This window comes from Xiphophorus hellerii, chromosome 24 (genome assembly GCF_003331165.1).
Source record: "Xiphophorus hellerii strain 12219 chromosome 24, Xiphophorus_hellerii-4.1, whole genome shotgun sequence".
In the NCBI taxonomy this organism is placed as follows: Eukaryota; Metazoa; Chordata; class Actinopteri; order Cyprinodontiformes; family Poeciliidae; genus Xiphophorus; species Xiphophorus hellerii.
In genome coordinates, this window is record NC_045695.1 from 15,828,336 (window position 1) to 15,850,731 (window position 22,396).

General features: G+C 41.2%; 1 protein-coding gene across 11 annotated transcripts; it reads left to right on the forward strand.

The window, feature by feature from the left end:
* Nucleotides 1-955: 955 nt before the first annotated feature.
* On the forward strand, nucleotides 956-20,226 carry LOC116716100 (uncharacterized). Of its 11 annotated transcripts, none has more exons than XM_032556896.1 (25): nucleotides 956-1,022; nucleotides 1,727-1,780; nucleotides 2,346-2,439; nucleotides 2,546-2,626; nucleotides 2,729-3,136; nucleotides 3,254-4,844; nucleotides 4,937-5,200; nucleotides 6,601-7,029; nucleotides 7,113-7,517; nucleotides 7,844-8,281; nucleotides 8,401-8,835; nucleotides 8,938-9,219; nucleotides 9,416-9,844; nucleotides 11,067-11,519; nucleotides 11,742-12,203; nucleotides 12,590-13,018; nucleotides 13,348-13,803; nucleotides 16,976-17,239; nucleotides 17,338-17,589; nucleotides 17,667-17,915; nucleotides 18,021-18,278; nucleotides 18,379-18,681; nucleotides 18,768-19,037; nucleotides 19,317-19,400; nucleotides 19,521-20,226. In XM_032556896.1, the coding sequence occupies exons 5-25, from the start codon at nucleotides 2,746-2,748 to the stop codon at nucleotides 19,585-19,587; spliced, it is 8,211 nt and encodes a 2,736-aa protein (XP_032412787.1). In that variant the 5' UTR covers nucleotides 956-1,022; nucleotides 1,727-1,780; nucleotides 2,346-2,439; nucleotides 2,546-2,626; nucleotides 2,729-2,745; the 3' UTR covers nucleotides 19,588-20,226. The 11 variants fall into 11 exon arrangements, with proteins under 11 accessions (XP_032412787.1, XP_032412792.1, XP_032412788.1 ...); XM_032556901.1 differs by lacking the exon at nucleotides 956-1,022 and adding an exon at nucleotides 1,296-1,390 and having other exon boundaries at nucleotides 12,590-12,785; nucleotides 13,571-13,803; XM_032556897.1 differs by lacking the exon at nucleotides 956-1,022 and adding an exon at nucleotides 1,297-1,390 and having other exon boundaries at nucleotides 11,067-11,521; nucleotides 11,753-12,203.
* Nucleotides 20,227-22,396: the final 2,170 nt, after the last annotated feature.

Genomic DNA, 22,396 nt, shown 5'->3' on the forward strand with positions numbered 1-22,396 from the left:
AGACAAGCAAACGAACCTTTTCCCCTGAATTCACAGCAGCGTTTTCTCAGATACCAAAAAGATTTAAGATGTTAGCATTTTAATAACCTTACAGTAGAGGTTTGCAATACTTCACACTTTGGTATAGATCCAATATCAAGTAAATACAGCCCCAGTATCGCCAATATAAATTGCGATATTGATACTATCAGTTTAATACTGAACTAGTGAAGCGTTGATCTGTTGCTGCTTGTTATGACGCGCTGAGCGGCTAACGCTGCTAACGTTGCTAACGTTGTACCTGTTGATCGCGTGTAAAGTCAATCCCACAGATTTTCTTCTTCTTCTTGTCCAAATTTGTTCCAATCAGATGAACCATATGTGATCAATATACATTTATTCCACGATACACGGGAACAGTATTAACAATGACTCCGCCACAGCGGTCAAAAACTTGTATGCCCTTCCGGATTCAACACCTCTCAACGACCTCTGACCTCTTGGTTCATATACTGGAGCCGACAGCCCCATCTAGTGACCAAAACCAAAAATGCACACATTTGGCTCCAATAGATACATTTTATTAAAGTTTTAAATAGCGTCACACTTTGGATGTTTTATGTTTTCTTAAAGGGTATCCACCATTAGTTACAACAATAGACATTTTTTGGGGGAAATTATTATTTTAAATATAAAAACAATGTAGTAATAAAACCCTAGGTTATTTAGCTTTTATAAATTTTAATTAAATATTGTCACAGAAATGTCGCCATGTTGTCAAACGGTCCAACTGCCAGCCAAAACAGTGATGAGTAACGTTATTAAGCATTTTTAAATTGACCGTTGAAATTGATGGGAAGGTAGAAATCACAAGAGGTGATGAAGATGAGGAGGACCAAGTGGAGGAAGAGGCGAATGGCTCGGTATGTGTTTGGTCCAATAGCGCCCTCTAGTGGATGTTAAAGTTTAGTCTTCAAAGTGAAAGTAAAAGCGTAATATTGTCAGAACGAAACACGCAAAGAGAAAATAAAGAAATCACACTGGTAAGACTGAACAGCGTCCACAGGTTATAATTTCCCCTGTTTTCACTAAATCGTTTAGATATTTAGATGTTAGCTCTTGTTTTCACATTTTATTGAAAATAGACGAGTATTTTTCGGTCTGATAGGACACGGTGTGTGTTTTTTTTACTTTAGCTCTGTAAAATTGGATAGATTTATTTAATGTATGTGTTGTTTAAGCCCATAAGAAACGCTTTGCTGAAATGACTCACTCATTTCTGTGCGTCTTAAAGGAGGTTCAGGTGAGGGTTTCTACTTCCGGTCGACTCTCTACGTCATTTTCAAAACACTAGATTGTCATATGATGAACTAACTTCAATGAGAACTGCAGAACTTCCGTGTAAAGGCAGGTAAAGGTGTTTATTGGGATGTTAACGGGAGTCGTTTCGTCTTGTGTGAAAGGCAAACAGAGACTTTTAAACATGGAGTATTTTCAGGAGTTTAAAGTTTGCTTGATGTTAGCTTACCTTGCTATACTGTGGTGTTGCTAACCAAGTAGCTTTAGCAAATGTTACAGTTTGAATAACTTCACGGGTTTATGCGAATAGTTTGGTTGATCTAATGAAAACATTCATGTGTAAAAGTGAAAGTTAACTTTGTTTAGTTAGACGACAATAAACTTGATAGATGCTATTTCAGTCTAACAGTGGACTAATTTTATAACAATAACTTCATTTTTGTTAAAGGTACCATATAAACACCAGATGAGTTTCGTTCATGGCAGAAAGAAAATGTTCAAGGTAAGTAGAAAGGACTGCTGCCTGTCCTCCAAAAGGTTTTATTTTTTAATTTCTTGCTGTGGAGTTTGCATGTTTTCCCATTCATGTGAGGTTACTCTCTGGGGACTCTGGCCTCATGTTGCAGGTTAACCTCAGTTGTCTTTAGGTGTGTTTGTGTGTCTCTGTTGTAAAACATGATGTATTGGCAACCTGTGCCGGGTGTACCAGCTTATTGAAAGGGTGAAACAGGTATCAAAAATTCATATTAGTAGCAGTGGTTTGTGTTTACAGTTATGCCTCGTCTGTCAGACAACTTTAACACTAGCGATACAAGTTTGGAGAAATTTGCTATAATATTAGCGGTTAAAGTTAATGTTAACTGATATTTACAGAAATTATATATATTTTCCTACCCTTTAAACGCAGTAAAAAAATGGCCACACCTCTGACGTTGCTTCTCTGACACCAACAGACCTGTGCTCAATGAGAACATTGACTAACTCTTTTTCTATTGTGGTTTATAATGTAGCATGTATGTGAGAACCTCCAGGATGTTTCATTGAAATTCAAATCTTTTTCTCTCTAGGTCCAGAGAAAATGAGAAAAATCACACCGTTTTTACACCATGTAGTCCAGGCCTGTTTTCACCAATGAATATCATGTGTTGACGGTCAGAACAGGTGATGTTTAAGATTTGTTATAAAATATGCAAAATAAATTCTACCAGTGAAATGCTGATCTTACTGGATGGTTTGTATGTAGTTGTTAATTTTCTTGTTTTCTCAGTGTTGGAAGGTAATGAACCATTGGTAGTTTATCATCATTTGAGACCTTAAGGGCAGTTTACCCTTAATGTAGACCTTAAAGGTAAGTCCTACATTTCCTAATGTACAAATTACATTGGGTAAGTTCTAAATTACGTATCCATCTTACGTAAATGTTTCTACATTCTACATTCTTTATGTGCAGAAGAGAGGTCAAGTGTCATGGCTTGTTCAAAACAGTCTGCAAAAGATTATATCGCCAATGCCAGAGTTTACCTGGTTGGAGAACTGAGGAATCTGTCAGTGATTCTTGAGAACTTGTATCAGCAAAAAGTTCTCACTGATGAAGAGGTCAGCAAGATAAAGGCAGAGAAAGATGACTATGATAGAACCAGAGCAATACTGGACTCAGTCACTAGAAAAGGTGAAGCAGCCTGCTACAGGTTTCTGAGGATTATTGACCAGACGAGGAGGAGAACCTTAGAGAGACCAACTCCTATTTTTAAGATCAGTCATGAAGCTTCAACTGAGGCTACAAAGTTTGACCTGCACCACTGGATCAGCTGCTTTTCCTTCACAGAAGATCCAGAAACGGATCAAAACTACATACAGGGTAATTATTGTCACGTTTTTGATATTTTATCTTTGTACTGATTCCTTAGTGGCATTTGTGACATAAATGCTACCAACTACAATATGAATGTTTCTTCTTTTTATTTTTTAATCTCAGAATCAAGGCCATGCTACAGATATCAAGCAAAGTTGAAATCAAAAGCAGAAAAAATATCAAAGGACTTTTGGAAAAGAAGTGAAAATCTTTTTGCAGAAAAAAAGAAACCTGAACTGTTGTACACGTCACTTATATTAGATATTCAAGGGAAGAATTTTCCAACAAGAATAAATAGATTTAAAAGAGATATGTGCCGTCCTAAAAAGTTAAGGACAGAAATCTCCCCCAGTGACCTGCTGAAAGCAGATAAAAACATCCTCCTGGTCGGGAAACCTGGAATTGGAAAGACGGCTCTGAGTCATGAAATATTGAGACTGTGGTCAGAAAGAGACAGTAAGGAGCTGGATTACATGTTTTACTTTGATATGAGGGAATTAACCAACATCCCACCAATCACGAGTTTGGAGGATCTTCTTTTCACTGCATGCAGTGAACCAGATAAGGGCAAAGATGAAGTCTTACATGATATAAAGAGCAACTCTGATAACGTTACAGTCATTTTGGATGGAGTCACTGATTTATCTTCATCAATTGTGAAGAATCTTGTAGACAAAGATTTCTTACCTGATGCTAAAATCATCATTACCTGCAGACCAAATGATGGGAAGGACCTCTGTCTTGAAGACTGGCTCAGAGTGGAGGTGAAAGGCTTCAGTGAAGAAACAATAAAGACATATTTGTCTTCAACTCTGGGTGAAGCTCACAGGAAGGTTTTTAGAAATGTGGAGCTGTTGACTCTTTGTCATGTTCCAATGTATGCACTGATGGTGGCTGCCAGCTTTTCATCTAAAGACTCTCTGCAGCCCAGAACTGTGACTGAAATATACATCAATATTGTTCGATTTGGTCTTCAGATGAACAGCAACAAAACCAGGATCAGGAACCTCAATCAGTTCATCAAAACCAAGAGAAACGGAATCCTGTCTCTGGCCGAAGCTGCTTTTAATGCAACCGAAAGAAAAACTGTGAACCTGGGAGAACTTTCCTGTGAAGACAGCTGCGTCCTTTCCTTCCTGAAAACACTTGATGTAAAAGTTCCTCCTACTGAAACCAAAACTCTCTATGCTTTCCTCCATTACACCATTCAAGACTTTTTTGCAGCTCTGTGGCTTCTGAAGAATCCTGATAAGATCAGGGAGGTTTTCCAGCAGTGCCTCACTGAGGAGAAGAAACACATGAAGCATCTGATCCCGTTCATGTGCCGTTTGTTGAATGACAAGAGTCCACGTTTGATGAGCTGTTTGATTCCAGCTGAGGAGATCAAGGAAACATCTGGATGGTTCTTCACAGAGATAATTGACACATTTTTCCATCAGGCTGTCGCTAATATCAGTGAGCTTCATGTAGACACATTGTTTGTATACCAGTGTTTGTTTGAGTCACAGAGCTCCGAAGTCTGCATTTCCTTTCTGGCCAAACTGGACTTCCATCTTGACCTCAGTGGAGCGAATCTGGACCCTTATTCCTGCTGTGCTGTGGCCTATGTGGTCACTCAGTCAAAGGAAAGGAAAATAAGTCTGAACCTTCAGGATGTGACGATCACAGCACAAGGAATGAGACATCTGTTTGGATGTCTTCAAAATGTTGAATGGTATGAATGGATATGCTTTTAATACTTACTAGTGTACTTTATGACTGAGCACTCTAAATAAACATTATCATGCATTTGCCTTTTAATGACAGGTACGATACTCTCAAACAGCAGCTGTGGAAAATCTTTCTTCTCAGTGAAGAAGAGATGGATTACCAAACCTTACTGGGTCTCAGTGGGAACCTGCTACACCTCCCAGTTGTGGGTAAAAAAAAGCTGTTTGACAGAGCTGTGAAAGTTTTGCAGACGATTGCAACAAAGGTGAATGTTTGCCTCTACGGGGACAGAAAAGATCCTCTGTGCCCGATTTTGCGTAACTCTCTTTTAGAGACTTTGCCATGCATCAACTCTCTCAGGTCAGTTCATTTGCTTTTTTCTAAAACATATTTAAAAATGTGTTGCATATGTTGATTTTACATTTCTAATTTTTGATGATTGGTGGTTTAACATGAGAGCCATAATTCCAGTTCAAAGCATGTATGTCTCAGTTCGAGCAGATTTAGTTAGATACCGGAAATAAGACAGCTGCTGTGGCATTGCTGCAATACAATTGAGACTTGGATGTATGTTTACATTTGTTTACTTCCTGTCCCATATTAATAGCAGCACACAGAGATTGCTTTCTGTATTAAATTGTGTTTGTTTGAGCTGAAACGGGTCTAGTTTAATAATACTTTGTTGTCCTAGGAGTTTGTGTAAAAAAAAAAAAAGTCAAAATTGAGTTGAATGTGAAAAGGTTTTATTGTGGAGGTTTGATGGACGTTGTTTTTTAATTCATCTGGTGTGTTGCGTTTGAAAAAAAAAAATACAAACCATTTTCAGAACGCTTCATTATCACTGAAGGATAAGCAGACCCTTCGCTATGATGCCACTCGTCTGGTACACCTGACAAGCTCAAGGTTTTCTGTATGGAGAAAGAATTTACTTGCATCTTACCTGTATTTTAAATAGGTTTTTATCCACCAGTAACCATGATAACAAAGATGAGTATAGTAAGGGGTATAGTTGATGCATTGAGCTGGGCGCTGTAGCCCGCTGCGCGTTGGTGTTGCAGACTGTCACAATGCCCGGTAGTCCTCCTCCAACTTTTTGTTGTCTCGACCATCTTTCTCTTGATTTGGAAGGTGCTCCTGCAGAGCAGGTTTACATGTATCGACATTTATATGATCCCTGTCTGAGGGGTCATTTTCAGAGACCACTGTACCACTGTACGAGTCAAACAGGTTTGGCTCATGACTACACAGGCTGAATTATAGTCACTCTTTTAGAGGTATCTCATTGAACGTTAGACTGAATAAAATGCAAGTTGGGAAGCTAACGTCCCTAACCACGATCCAACATGAAGCATTATTGGCTGACATTTTCAAAGCAGAGCGCCATTATTTTTTCTTTGCATTGATTGCTTGGACCGCCCATATGTTTTGTAGAGACGTGCTGCTTAGACCTGTTCAAGTGTTTCACTGCGTAACTCTACACTTTGTATAGCTTTGTTTTTAATCTGTGTATGGATGGTTGTGGTACCTGTGAATATCCAGGGTTGACTGGATTACCAATAGCTTTTTGAAGGACTATGGCGGCTTGTCAAACCAAAAGTCCCATGCAGTTCTCACAATGTACATTGTTTTTGCAGCTCAAACATAAATGTCACCATTTAATGCTCTTTAATAAGATTATAACATGAGCTAATTCATATGTGCATGAGATCAGATTGGGAAACATTAAACTAAATCAAGATGTTTAATTGATGAACCTTCAGGATGACCTACAGATCTGCAGGTTCAATGAACCAGGAAGAATGCAACAACACAATGGAAAAGGATCAGAAGAACATGTTCCTGGATTTATGCTTCACAACAGCACTGTACAGCAAACAAAAGTTTTATACTGCAATGCCTGAGCTCGTGAGAGTTTGTCAGGTTAAAACTGACTTGGTGAATACTCTTGTTGATTTACATCAACATGCAATTAGCAGAGGGCTTTCCACTGACTTTCCAACCCTGCGACCAGTTTTCCAATCAACCCCTGCAGACTGGCTCATAGACCTCTCAGAGAGAAAGGCCTCCACCCTCCTGGAAATGCTCAAACTCCAATCAGAGAAAAAGAAAGTGGAGCTGACTGGATTCTCACATGACAAGAGTGAAATGAGAAACTTGCTTCAGTGTCTGCCTTATCTCTCAAAGCTCAGGTACTTTCCCATTTTAATCTTTAATACTTTCTCTTTTGGTTTGCAGATTTTTTTTTCTTAACTTTCGTTTTGTCTTTTATCAGTTTTGTGACTGAACCGACTGAGTCATCAGAGAGCATCTGGTTCTTGGAAATGTTGATCTGCGCTGCGGCAGAAATGAAAGAGCAGAACGGAGTAAATATGCTGGAGCTGCTATCAGTTTGCACATATAGAGGAACCCCACTCCAGTGGAAATGGTGTGACTTCCTGCTGGACCTGTACTCTTCTAAAACTGAAACAGGCCCAACGTTTTCATCATTCACATCAGTCCTCCAGTCAGCAGATCCTGCAATATGGTTCGTTAAGCTCTCAAAGACGAAGGCCTCCATGCTACTGGATGTTTTAAAACTTCAGTCAGGGAAGAAACAAGTTAATCTGACTGGCTGCTCACATGAAGAGGCTGAAGTAAGGAGTTTCCTACATTGTCTGCCTTATATCTCACGACTCAGGTAAATAAGTCCTATATTACTGACCTTATAATATTTAAGACAGAGTTTCAATAATACCAATGAGTTATGGGCAAAAAACTCACAGTGTAATTTTTTTATTTTGCTTTCTTAAATTAGCTTTTTCTACTAAATATACTGCCTCAAAGTGAAGCAAATGTGCTAAAATTCAAAAAGGCAGTAGGGATTGATTGGCTAAATGGTAAAAGACATTTAAGATTACAGATTATATTTATGATTAATTACTGCTTTTGAGTTACAGTGATGTGGAAATAGGTCTTCCAGATATAGCTGTGTATAAATAATATTTATTCTTCTTTTTGTTGCAGTGTGGTTCCTCTTTGGTCAAGCTCTGTTGAGCAAACCCGATTCTTAACCAGGCTGTTCTGTGCTGCAGCAGAGAGAGAAAAGCAGACAGGAGAGAAGATGCTGGAGATGTTAGCATCAGTCTGCAGATACAAGCATTTTCCATTCAATAACAGATCCATCGACGAAACATATAGGCGTAACTTCCTGCTGGATCTGTACTCCCAGATGAATGACTGTGAGACTGAAACAGGTCTGAGTCTCCTTCCATCAATACAGTCAGTTTTCCAGTCAGCTCCTGAAATCTGGACTTTAGATCTCTCAAAGATAAAGACCTCCATCCTCCTGGAAGTGATGAAACTCCAACCAGAGAAGAAACAAGTGAAAGTGACAAACTGGTCATATGAAGAACATGAAGTGAGGAACCTCATAAAGTGTTTGCCTTATATATCCAAGTTCAGGTACAACCACTGTATTTCAGTTTCTTTCTGAACAGGATAGCTTTTCAATAATTAGACAGTATGTTATAATGGTTAAATATTAAAGTTGGTTGTAAATATTTTTCTTCTTCTTGCTCTAGATTTGTTCCTGAGAGCTCGAAACTTCATGAGCAAACCAGCTTCTTGGTGACTCTGTACTGTGCAGCAGCTGAGAGAGAACAGCAGACAGGAGAGAAGATGCTGGACCGGTTGGCATCAGTCTGCACGTTTAAAATAATACCTGTGAGCGATACGGATATGAACGAGCAAGCACAGAAGGCTTTCCTGTTGAGTTTGTACGGTCAGGTGACGGACTGTGAGTCGAAAACAGGCCTGAGTTTGTTTCCTTTGTTAAAGTCAGTTTTCCAGTCTGTTGCTAATGTCTGGATAACTGACCTCTCAGAGAGAAATACTTTAATGCTGAGAGAACTATTAATCCAGTCAGAGAAGAAACAAGTGGTTTTGAAAGGCTGCTCACACGAAGAGAGTGAAGTGAAGAGTTTCCTGGAGTGTCTGCCTTTTTTCTCACAACTCAGGTACAGTCATTCTTCTTTATAATCTGGATTATTTTCAGTAATTCTTCATTTTCATATAATTAGTTTAATCATTAAAAACAAATATTATTGTGAATTATTTAGCTTTGAGCCCTGGGTATCGGAGGCTTCTGAAGAAATCCAGTTTCTCCGGAGTTTGTTCTGCGCAGCAGAGAAAGATGAGCAAAAGGAAATGAAGACTCTGGATATGTTGGCATCAGTATACGTTTATAGAGAAGCACCTCTTAAACAGAAATGGTCTGAATTCCTGCTGGAGTTGTTCTCTTATGAGCTTAAAACAGGCTTGAGTGTCCTGCCATTACAGAGAGCCAACGTCATTCTCTTCAAAGTGCTGAAGCTGAAGTCAAGCCGGACACACGGACCCAGGTAAGTCAACTGCTCTTTGCCTTTGGATCAAATGATCCATGTCAGCGAGATTTAGCAACGTCCAATACAATGCAACAGAAGAAGAAGAAGTTTGTATTGCATATGTCTTGCAATACAAACACTTGAAATAAGACAAAACAGACTACAGTGTGGCACAGCTCAGATCAAATCATCACTAATCGTTTCCTTCTTACAGGATTGCGCCTGGCAGCTCAGATCTTCAAGAACAAAGGAGGTTCTTAGTGAATCTGTTCTGTGCAGCAGCAGAGAGAGAACAGCAGACAGGAGAGAAGATGGTGGAGATGTTGGCACCACTCTGCAGATATAAAACATTCCCTTTTAAAGCTGGTGATAAATATCGGGTTGACTTCCTGCTGGATCTGTACTCCCAGGTGAAGGACAGAGAGACTAAATCAGGTCTGAGTCTCCTTCCATCATTACAGTCAGTTTTCCAGTCAGCTCCTAAACTCTGGACCATAAAGTTCTCAAAAAGAAAGACCTCAGACTTTATGGAAGTGATGAAACTCCAAGCAGAGAAGAAACGAGTGGAGCTGACAGACTGCTCATATGAAGAGAGTGAAGTGAGGAGTTTCCTGCAGTGTCTGCCTTTTATCTCACAGCTCAGGTACAGTCATTTTACTCCATGTTGTTTTAACTTGAACCTTTCGATCTCTAATTAGCATCAAATAGCTTTTAATGACAAGCCCATTATTGGTACCCCTATCAGATGAACACACCCAGTGCTGGCTATAGTCTATTTATTATTTTTAAGAGTTATGATGATTTATCTTTTTTTAAAAGAAAATGTTATTTTTCTGGGGGTCAACACTAATTACTTTGAGACCAATATATGTCGTATAAAGGCCACTGTGCCTTTATGGGACTGCACCCAACTGGCTCATAAAACCTGCTAGTATCCATTTAGATTGTAGAAATGAAGGCATTTGTCATGAAGAATGTAATCAATCTGAACGATCGACTGGGAAATCTCAACTGTGAGTGCTGAGTCTGCAGTATGAGGGAGCCTCAAGTCAAGACACAGGCCAGATATTTTTCATCAGTAGCTTGATTGCTTGTTTGTAGTTGGAGAAAGAAGTTATGTCAATAATTCAGCTGTAAAGTTGGGCTGTTTTGTTCATAAATTCCCAGACGTAATTAGAAATAAGAGAGTCAGTGATTATTGTGGTTAAAGGTTTTTGCCAATGGTTCTGAATTATGGTTCCAGTTTATGGAAGGTGCCCCAATTCAACTAAAGACACTTTAACTTTATTAATAATGTCATTAATAAGAAATTATTCATCAGGATTATTAATAATTACATAAGATAAACATTGACTTAAATTTTAATTCTCAATATTTGTTTGTTTTGCTATTGTTTTATTACTGCATATATATTGCTGTTTTATTATTATTATTACTTTCATTAACTAAATTCCAATTGTAACTCTTTTAGCTGTGTATAAATGAAATTTAGTTAGATTGTAGAGGATTATGGGGCCTCTTTCTGTTTATACATGTAATTAGTATTGTTGTTCACCAGGTGGCTGCACAGTATTAAGACTTTTTACTTTTACATTTTTTCCTGTTTTTAAACGTAATTCACAGACAACTTGTAACTCCATTTAAAATATTCCACCATGGGTTCACTACAACATTTTGTACGTCTTCCTCAACATCAATCTCTTCAACTTGAAGCAACAACCTTTAGATATCAGTCTGTGTCAAAGTACTGAGAAGGCAGCTAGCATTCGCACCCCATCACATACAAGATGGAGTCCATCGATGGTGTGTGGGGTTTTTTTTTCTCATAAATTGATAAAATCATCAATTTTCTTTACTTTTTTTAGCTTCAATTTGGATGACTGGGATGATTCCAGTTTTGATCCTGATAAACAGTCCAGGTTCTTAGTGGATCTGTTCTGTGCAGCAGCAGAGAGAGAACAGCAGACAGGAGAGAAGATGCTGGAACGTTTTGCATCAGTCTGTAGATATAAAACATTCCCTTTTCATGACATTCACGCTGATGATGAAGATAGAAGTGACTTCCTGCTGGATCTGTACTCCCAGCTGAAGGACAGAGAGACTAAATCAGGTCTGAGTCTCCTTCCATCATTACAGTCAGTTTTCCAGTCAGCTCCCAAAGTCTGGTTTATAAACCTCTCAGAGAGAAAGACCTCCATCCTCCTGGAAGTGATGAAACTCCAACCAGAGAAGAAACCAGTGATGCTGACAGACTGCTCACATGGAGAGAGTGAAGTGAGGAGTTTCCTGCAGTGTCTGCCTTTTATCTCACAGCTCAGGTACAGTCACTTTATTTCACTCTGTTTTAATCAGTTGTATTTGTACTGTTATCCTGTATATGTGTAAAAACAATGCTGAGCTGCTCTGATCAAACACGTTTTAGCTTATAATTTCATCACATTGAGGACAGACATGTAAAAGATGGGTTCTATCAGCAGTGTGGTTGTTTTTATGCAGCTCAGATCAAATCTTCGCTAAATGTTTCCTTCTTGTTGTTCCAGTTTGGATAATGGTGAGGGTCACAGCTGCGATCCTGATGAACAAACCAGGTTGTTAGTGAATCTGTTCTGTGCAGCAGCAGAGAGAGAACAGCAGACAGGAGAGAAAATATTGGACATGTTGGCATCTGTCTGCAAATTTGAAACATTTAGTTTTCAAAATGAAAAAACGAATAATGATGGTGATGCCATCAAAGATCGCCTTGACTTTCTGTTGGATCTCTATTCCTATATGAAGGACTGTGAGACTAAAACAGGTCTGAGTCTCCTTCCATCATTACAGTCGGTTTTCCAGTCAGCTCCTTTATTCTGGACCATCAACCTTTCTAAGAGAAAAACCTCCATCCTCCTGGAAGTGATGAAACTCCAACCAGAGAAGAAACGAGTGAATCTGACAGACTGCTCACATGGAGAGAGTGAAGTGAGGAGTTTCCTAAAATGTCTGCCTTTTATCTCACACCTCAGGTACAGTCACTTTATTTCACACTGATTTGATTATAGTTCTGACAACAACAATTTAACCTTCATACACAACATATCCATGGCAATATTTTATATCAAACTGTAAGATTTGTTTGGTATAAAATTCAGACTTTATTGACATGCAGTCATGTCTTAATTTCTTTATAAATCAGTCAATTTCTAAAGAAAACATTGTTCTCAACACAACACATTTCTGTGCCAGAAAAGATTGAAAATTTGATGGTTTGAGATGAACATGTGAAACATTAACACCAGGACTGAATAGAAATACAAGTCATGAGAGTTTTTATTTCATCACATACACAACATAAATTTACAAGTTATCCAATCAGTAGTGTCTGGTAAATGTTATTTTCTTATTTTTCCAGCTTTGATCCTCAGAGCTCAGATCCTGATGAACAAACCAGGTTCTTAGTGAATCTGTTCTGTGAAGCAGCAGAGAAAGAACAGCAGACAGGAGAGACGATGCTGCAGATGTTAGCATCAGTCTGCAGATATAAAACATTCCCTTTGTATTATAATAATAAATCTCAGAGTGACTTCCTGCTGGATCTGTACTCCCAGATGAAGGACAGAGAGACTAAATCAGGTCTGAGTCTCCTTCCATCATTACAGTCAGTTTTCCAGTCAGCTCCTGAAGTCTGGACCATCAAGCTGTCAGAGAGAAAGACCTCCATCCTCCTGGAAGTGATGAAACTCCAACCAGAGAAGAAACCAGTGGAGCTGACAGACTGCTCACATGGAGAGAGTGAAGTGAGGAGTTTCCTGCAGTGTCTGCCTTTTATCTCACAGCTCAGGTACAGTCATTATATTTAATCTAATTTAAATTTAAGTTATGAAAATGAATATCATGAATATTTTGTGAAAGTTAACAGTTTTCCATATGTAACATTTACATGAATCTTTATCCATATATACATAAATACACTCCCTTCTGATTTAATTGGTAGTGTGTATAACTTCTCCTTTGCAACTAGATTAAAAAAAGTTAAGAAAGTAACTTCTTCCTACATGAAGTCAACCACAAATCATATGTGCCTTGGTCATCCACATGCCTAGTAACAACCAATGTTGAATTTATGCAGCTAAGATCAAACCATCACTAAATGTCTCCTTGTTGTTCCAGGTTTGATCCTCGAAGCTCAGATCTTCATGAACAAACCAGGTTGTTAGTGAATCTGTTCTGTGCAGCAGCAGAGAGAGAACAGCAGACAGGAGAGAAGATGCTGGAGATGTTAGAATCAGTCTGCAGATATAAAACATTCCCTTTAGATGACAGATGCATGGCTAATTTTGAATATGGATACAGAAAATATCAGAGTGACTTCCTGCTGGATCTGTACTCCCAGATGAAGGACAGAGAGACTAAATCAGGTCTGAGTCTCCTTCCATCATTACAGTCAGTTTTCCAGTCATTTCCTTTTTTCTGGACCATCAAGCTCTCAGAGAGAAAGACCTCCATCCTCCTGGAAGTGATGAAACTCCAACCAGAGAAGAAACCAGTGATGCTGACAGACTGCTCATATGAGCAGAGTGAAGTGAGGAGTTTCCTGCAGTGTCTGCCTTTTATCTCACAGCTCAGGTACAGTCACCCTACTTCAAACTGTTTTAATTTTTCAAGTACTTGTTAGAGCCCAATACCAACTTCAATACAATGTTTCATATCACATCGTCGTATTTCAGTTGCTTTATATAATTAACCTAAATTTTATGAAATGAACACTGGATTCCTCTAGATATGTACAGACTAATTTTTTCTTGAATTTCCTGGTGTTCAGATTAATAAGCTCCCCAGCTCTGAAATAAGCTGGGGAGCCAAACTCCTTTGGATAATTACCTAATTACATTGTCTAATGACGCATGCAATGAGGAACAAGAACATCAAGGTTTAGAGATTAAATTGCTGCCTTCAGCTATGTTTCTCTGAGATTTGGAGGGAATTGAACATGAAATTTTCTCAGTACTCAAAATTTTAAAAAATGGTCAGACAACACAAGGTTATGAAGAAGTGCTGCTCCTAATATGTTGCTAGTTGCAGACTTGAGTTCATGGCAACAGTGCTTTCAAAGACCCACTCAGTCTTTAAAAAGTTGCATGTTACTGAGAGAAAACGAAAGTTACTACTTTAACTACGGTTCTATGAATCCCAGATGACCACCAGAGGCAGTGTTCCAAGCACTGAGTGATCATTCTTGTGCATGCGCAGGTCGAGTACTAATGACAACAAATTCACCTGTGACCTGCCGGGGACCCACGTGACTCTATATAGTCACATGGTACTCGGCGTTCAATCCCTTAATCTTCTCACGAGAAGCAAAGATTCGGAGGGACCAAGCACTCTGGCGGTCATCCGGGATTCATAGAACCGTAGTTACAGTAGTAACCTTCGTTCTATTTCATCCCTACTGACTACTGCTTCAAGCACTGGATGACTTATGTCAACAAGGTCACGAGGAATTTTCAACATTCAAGGGACAACCACTACACCACCCACCCTAATGTGCTGTAGAGGTATGCTGCTCCAGGATTCCTTGAAGGGGATGGGGAGCAGCCACATTCACCCTGTAAAACCAAGTAAAGGTACTAGGTGATTTCCAGGAGGCCGCATGGCATATAACGTCCAACGGCACCCCAGTCATGGCAGCAAACGATGTCGACATGCCCCTTGTAGGGTGGCACTTCACTGCTGCCGGCAGTGGCCGGTCCTGCAAGGCATAAGCCTTGGAAATCAAATCCACAAGCCAGTGTGCAAGTCGCTGCTTAGAAAGTTCCTGACCTTTCCGTGAGCCAGCGTAGCAAGCAAAAAGGCTATTTGTCTTTCGGAAGGATGCCGTGGCATTGATATATGCCTCAAGGGCACAAACAGGGCACAGTGGTTCAGAGCGGCATCCGGTGTCCATAGGCACTATAGCGCCCTTGGCCAGCAAGATATAGATTTCTTGGTTCAGTGCCTGTGCCTTCACCAGGTCGCGGATCACAGTCATCCTGACCCAGCCAGGGGCGGGTGGCGGAATTGAAGACGGTACCCCCGGGACAGGGTGGACAACACCCACAATTCCGGGGTGTGGGCAGGCCAGAAGCCGAGCTGTCTCGGGGTAAAATAACCGACCGCCAGCCCTCGGGCATCATCTGCCTTTGAAGGCTTGGGAGGACGCCGGCCAGACTGTGCGACTCGAAAGGGATGAGATGACTCTTCCCCAGCTTGGTCTCGAGCCCAGTTTCCCTGATCTGGAGCAGGTCTTTGTACCGATCTCTGACCTGATACCAGACTCTGGGGCTCAATGAAAGAAGGAGATGGGTGTGAGGACCTCTGTGAAGGACTTGCAGCTGCCCAAGTGCTGCAGGCACCTGTGAAATTGGCGATCACGTCTGTGAAGCCCTGCCAGCTGCTACCTTGTCCCAAGCTCCCTCGTCATGAGAGCAAAGGCCTGCAGAGATGCATCAACCAGGCCTTGTGTGGCGTGGTCCAGTGGAACAGATTCCAAGGAAGAAGACAGGGCCAGCATAAGATGGGAGAGAGAGTTCCCAATCCGGCCCAAGCGGGCCCCAGAGTCATAGGCCTTGCAGAGAAGGTTGGGTGCCAGAGGCCGCCACCGAAATAGCATTGTCATCATTGACTGATACTTCATCCTGCTCGGGAGGGAGAGCCGCGCCACGATCACCATCAGCCTGTAAGGATTGGAGAAGGGCCTTCATTTGGGCCAGCTCAGTAGTGAGATGATCCACTCTTGTGTACAACCTCCCTGCATTGGTCCGTCTGTCTCGCTTCGCCGGAACCAAAGGTACAGCCACAGTAGGCCGTTTGCACATCGCTTTTCCCTGTGGCAACGGACTATGCTGCGCAGCTCCCGCAGAGTTGGTAGGCTGCTCCAGAGCAGCCAACCAATCCAGCCTGACCGACCAGGATATGACGCAACAGTTGAGGCAAGCGTTATCCGACAGCGCCTCCCGAAGATGTTCCACACCGAGATCTGGTAAAGATGAAAACTGCTTGTGCAGCACCTGGATGGCGAGACTTACCTGCAGCTCCAACCAAACTCGGTCACGGGGCTACCAGCAACAAGCAGCTAAGATAACAGTGGTACACACAGAAGCAACCAGCTTCATACGACCACACATCTGTACTCAACACACCTGTGTGCAAGAAGAACAACAGGGATTAAACACCGGGTGCCATGTGACTATATAGAGTCACGTGGGTCCCCAGCAGGTCACAGGTGACTTTGTTCTCATTAGTATTCGACCTGCGGATGTGCAAGAATGACCATTCGGTGCTTGAAGCACCGCCTCTGGCGGTCAGGAGGGATGAAATAGAACCATGTTTTCTATCGCCAGCCTTGTCTTCTCTTAATTCCAGCATCAAGCAGCGAGGGACTCTTAAGTATAATACCTAAATTCTGCCACTAGATGGCACCAAATGAACACTTCCACAGCATAAACCTGTGAAATGTCAATAAACTGACATGCAACAGCATTAAAGTTGTTTTAGTAATTTGCACCTAGAATGAGAAAAACGTTTTTTAAAAAAGATCTGTCACTGGATGTTTTAAGGATTTTTGTGTTGATTATAACAAAATTTGGAGTTATTACATTTTGAAGTCAGTTATTACATGTTTCTTCATTATTACATGATGCGGTTTCACTGGTAGATTTTGGTGAGTGGTTGAAGGGCTGCTCTGGCTTATTACTCCTGGATTTATCCTAGAATAACACAGTTTTGTTTTTCTTATCTTTCCATGGTTTCTCTGTTTCAGGTGTATGCCAAGGTTTTTCCAGAGTGTTTGTTCATCTCTATCAGTGAGATCCAGAGAGGAGATCCAGCAGCTGGTTTCTCTCCTGCAGCTTCTGAACTTCAACCTTTTTCTAACAGGGGAGTTGAATGATAAAACCTGCAGCTCTGTGGGGAAAGTTCTCCCCCTGGTTGGATCTAAAGTGGATCTGATCCTCACAGACAGCCGGATGTCCGTCAGAGGAGCTGCAGTCCTGTTTAGATCTACAACACAGCTCCACAGTCTGAGGCAGGAACCTGAAGAACAACGTCTCTTTCTCACTTCCTGTCTGCTGTTGATCCATCAGTTCTTGATGTCCATCATCTCTGTTCTTCTCTCTGATCCAGACTCTCCAACAGTCTGGTCTTGTTCTTCTCTCAGTGGGTGAGAAGAGGCAGAGTGGCTTTTCCTCTGGTCCTAGAAGAGCTTTCTGTTGTTTCCACCAAAGCTCAGCCACAGAGAGTCTTGCTGAAGGTCGGCAGCAGTTTGGCATCTCTGCTGAGGTTCTGGACAGTGGGACGGTTGGACCTGACCGAGTCCGGACTCCCTGTTCAGAGTCTCTTCAGTCTGTTGCTTCACGATGGTCCTCTCACACTCAGGTGAACGTCTTCATCATGTCTATCAGAAAGTAAACAGATCAGAAACACAGTAAGAGTTTAATCTGTGATCTCTGCAGACTGAGTGAAGAGAGACTCCAGCAGCTTCTGGTTCTCCTCCACGAGGTCCAGGACCAGGACAGGACATTGTCCCTCTTGAATAAGGTCGGTGGAGACCTGAGCTCCTGCCAGTTGAGCTGGGAGCTTCTTCACTTCCTGCTGCAGCAGCCGACAGGTCAGACCATCACCGTGAACCTGAAGAAGAACCGATTCTTGGAGGAGAGAGCTGCTGAGCTGCTGCCCTTCCTGCACAGGATGGTGATTCAAAGGTGGAGGTTTTGTTTTCTAATAAATATTTGGTCTGATCTTCCATCAGCAGCCTGTGGTTCCTGGAAGTAACAGAGTGTTGTGGTGAATCCTCTCTCTGCTTTCAGGCTCAGTCCCAGCTTTGTTAGGACTTCCATCAGGGAGATCTTCAGGACTCACCCCAGTCACATGATATCCTGGTTGCTGAGGTCACTGGATCTTGTGATCAACCTGAACTGCACAGAGCTGGACTCAAAGGACTGCGATGCTCTGCTGTTCATCCTCAGACACAGCGACGGAGTGAAACTGAAGCTGCTGTGGAGCTCCATCCCAGCAGAGGGAATCCAGTCCATCCTCTCTATGCTTCACACAGTTTCTGATCTCAGGTCAGATATCAGAACCTGCTCCTCAGGCCTCCGTCCCACGATGAACCATTCCCTCCTGTTCATGACCTGGTTGGTTTTCTTTCTCCTCTCTTCCCACCAGTGTGGACAGGAATCTCCTGCTGAGGTTCATCCACTGCTGCGCCGCCTCCGACAGCCAGCAGGGGGCAGCATCGGGCCTGCTGAGGACTCTACGGCACAGGTTGGATCTGTCCTGCTCCTCCTGCGTGGAGCTACCAGAGGAGGATCAGACGGAGCCTCTGAGGTTGACGGCCGCCGACTGCGGGGCCGTCTCCACCGTCCTGAGACACAGCAGCAGGGACACCCAGCTGGACCTGAGAGACTGCGAGGTGGAGGACAGCGGGCTGGACCTGCTGTTTCCTGTCCTGGACGGAGTCCGTCTCAGGTCAGTAAGAGAGCCGCCGACGCCGAAGCAGTGAGAAGTTTGTAGACCTTCACGTTGATGTTGTTTGGTCTGTGTTTCCCGTTTAGAGTCAACAAGACGGTCCCGGTCCAGCTTCTGTCTCTGCTTGCCGCGAACAATCAGAGGGACACCGTGAGACGAGCAACGTCCCTGTGCAGAGCCCTGGGAGGAGAACTGGACCTGAGTCACAGGTCACTGGATCAGAGGCTCTGTGGAGCTCTGTCTCTGATGCTGGACTACTCTGAAGATCTAACAGAGCTGGACCTCAGCCACTGCCAGCTGACAGACCAGCTGCTGCTCCAACTCATCACACATCTGCACAAAGTCCACAACCTGGAGTAAGTTTCCCAGACTGTTGGATCTGGGGGAGTCAAACACAAACATTCCCTCGGTTTTAATCCAGTCAAAGTGGAGCAGCTGATGCAGTAATACTTCAGCCTAACATGCCGTGTTGCTGTCCCTGTTGGTGTCTTTATGATGAGGACAGACTTGTGTCCAGCAGGATATGTGGAACCTGTCACTGGCCTCCCTGGTTCAGAATGATCTCTGTTGTATAACCGGTGTTCATGTTCCCAGTAGAACCCAACATAATGTTCTGTGTTGTGTTTGTGTTCCAGTCTGAGTCACAATCAGATCACTGATGCCTCCACTGGCTGGTTACTCCACCTGGTCGCCATCAACCCTTTCATTGTTTCTGTGAGGTGAGCAAACATTCATCAGAGCTCCATCAGTGGATGGAGGATCCCTGGCTGATCTCTGAGCATTGGAAGCCATGTTGGTGTTTCTCAAATCGTTTGCTTTCTGCTTTGCTCTTTTTGTAGTCTTAACAACAACAACATCATCAACAAAACTCCTTTTAAGGACAACAGGAAGTTTGAAATCTCTTGAAGCGGCTGTCAATCAGCAGGTTAAGTGACCAACAGGAAGTCCGTGTCTCTGGTCCAATTAAAAACCGTCTCTTCTGGACCATCAGATGGACATAGTGGCTTCTGACACTAAGCCAGTTTGCACATGGATATTGCACCAAAACACTAATTTAAATGCAGTTTTTAAAAATTATCTTATCTTAAATAGTTTTTTTTGACTTTTTTTATCTTAAAATGTACGTTTTCTGTACACATAAGGGAGTATTGTTTACTTTACTTTACAAATGTAAAAGGTTAATGAGGTTTTAGATCATGCGGTAATTTATTTTCAGTTTATTCTGATGATGTGCAATTTTATGACATATTTATGTGCTAACTTTAGGTCTACACTGAATCTAGTGAATTTTGGAGAGATGCTGCGGTTTTTAAATCAGGGAGGATTATTGCTGGGATGCTTTATTTATTCAGACTCTACATTCTTTTTTAAACTTTTGAATAATTATATTGTGCAATTTGCTTTTTCCACAAGATACAAACCAGACCTCAGATAAATATTCAGATAGATTTTGTGCATCTGATTTATTTATCATGTCGTTATTTAATAATTATGTTAAAATGTTGGTTCTTGGCTTTTGGTGAATCAATAAAGTTATTCATAATCTTTTCTTTCCCTGTGCTTGATTACAAGGATTTACTGCACTCTCATGGAGAACTCAACAAATCCCCCCAAAATTACTTTTATGAGATTTCCTATCTTTATTATATTAACCTAATTTGAACTTTTTAATAGATTCAATGTAGGATCAGGTTTGATGTCCTGAAAACGGTCTAATCAATACTGTGGTTACCTTATGCGTCCACCAGATGGCAGCATGTGCCGCGCTCTGCTTTAAAAACAATGCAAATCTTTATCACAACTGTTGTTGCTTGTTATTTTATTCTTCTTTTAGTAAAAACATGGTAATAATTTCCATGTTATGATTTCTGCTCTCTACCATCTCTACTATAAAAATGTTTTAAATATTTATGATTTCTTAATTACCGCTGTAGTTACCCTTAAAGGCAGGGATGGGCATTCCAGGTCCTTGAGGCCCGGTGTCCTGCAGCTCTTAGACGTCTCCCTGGTCCAACACACCTGGATCCAACAGCTGGATCTCCTCCTCAGTGCAGTCAGGTTCTCCAGAGTCCTGCTAATGACCTCATTATTTGACTCAGGTGTGTTGAAGTAGAGACACATGTAAAAGTTGCAGGAGACTTTTAGGCCCTCCAGGCCTGGAGTTGCTCACCACTGCTTAAAGGGGACCAAAGGGCAGAAATGTGAAGCAGTTCTCTTTAATTGTGCAGCTTTTAATTAATACTTTAACTCAGGGACGGTTCTAGGTTTTATGAGGCCCTAAAGAAATTGTAATTAGGCCCCCTGTACTAACATGCCAACACCACATTCTTCATCATTTAGAGGCAACGCTAATTAGCATAATTTGTAATTACTTACATGACACTGTGATGTCAGGTTTGCTACGTTACAGGAGCAAACAACCAAAGACGCTCTAATTAATTGTTATTTTGTTTTGCATATTAATTTAACTATTTAAAAGTAAAATCTGCAGACTATGAATTTACAGTAAACAAGTTAGCAAGTTTATATAAATGACTGTTTTAAATATTTGAAACAAATGTGGAAAAAGGTGAAAATGTGCAATCTTTAAGGTACAAAATAATAAATGAATAAGTGATGCTCTTGGGGGCCCCCTGGTGGCATGGAGGCATATTTTTAGCAATTTACTAACAGGTTTTATCAACGTTTTCTGGCTGTTTGAGGACATTAATGATTTTAATATGAACTAAAATGAATTTGTTATGTTTGAACACCAAATCCATTAAGATTTTAATCACAAATTTTGTGATAAACTTTGGGAATATTTGTTAGCATCAACACTAGAGGAGGACGAGGAACTAAAACTGAACTGAAAATCTTTAGGTTCCGTTTTTAAGTTTGGTTCATATGTGTCAAGATTTTAAAATTCATAGAAATGTTTTTCTGTTGGTAAATTCATAATTATCATCTACTCTAAGCAGAGGTCGTGATGTTCTCCAGGCTGCAGTTTGGGTCGTTCACTTCGAAAGCAGGATGATTATGAATCTGCGACTCAAAAACTTGTTTGTCAAATAGTTGAGCTCACAGTTTTGTCCCTGACAGCAGATCAGCCGCAGCCAAAATCAACAACGAGTCGAGTTTTCTTTGAAGAGAGAAACCAGAGATGGGACTGACGGTAAGGTTTCCTGCAGAGCCGGGTTATTTCCCAGCAGCTTCGCCGCCGTGTTTTCCACAAGACCAAAAGCTTTGGCAGCGACTAATTTCCCACAAGATCATTAAACTCTGTGAAAAGCATCAGCTTCAGAAAGAAATATATTAATCCTGCTGACAGTCTCCAAACTTTCACACAACTTTCAGGAAAACTAATAAGCTTTACTCTGTCGGAAATCAAACTCCATCTGGGACTGACTGCAAAGCAATGATTTTCATTTTATTAGACTGTAAACTTTAATTCAGGCTCATGATGATCCGGGTCGTTTTTCAGCTCCAACCTTTAATCCAAAACAATCAAATAATGTCAACATTTATAACCTTGGTCTTTATTTAAAAGTCAACAAGTTGTTAAGCATCTGAACTCTAAAAAGTTATTTTATTTTACACTCTTGTTGTCATGGAAACAGACACTTCATTGGTTTATTTACATTTCAGTTTTGAATGTTTTCTATTTGGTTTAAGAATATTAGAGCTGTGGCTCCTCAAGCCAAAGGTCAAAGTTCATTGTATATTTCTGAGAAAA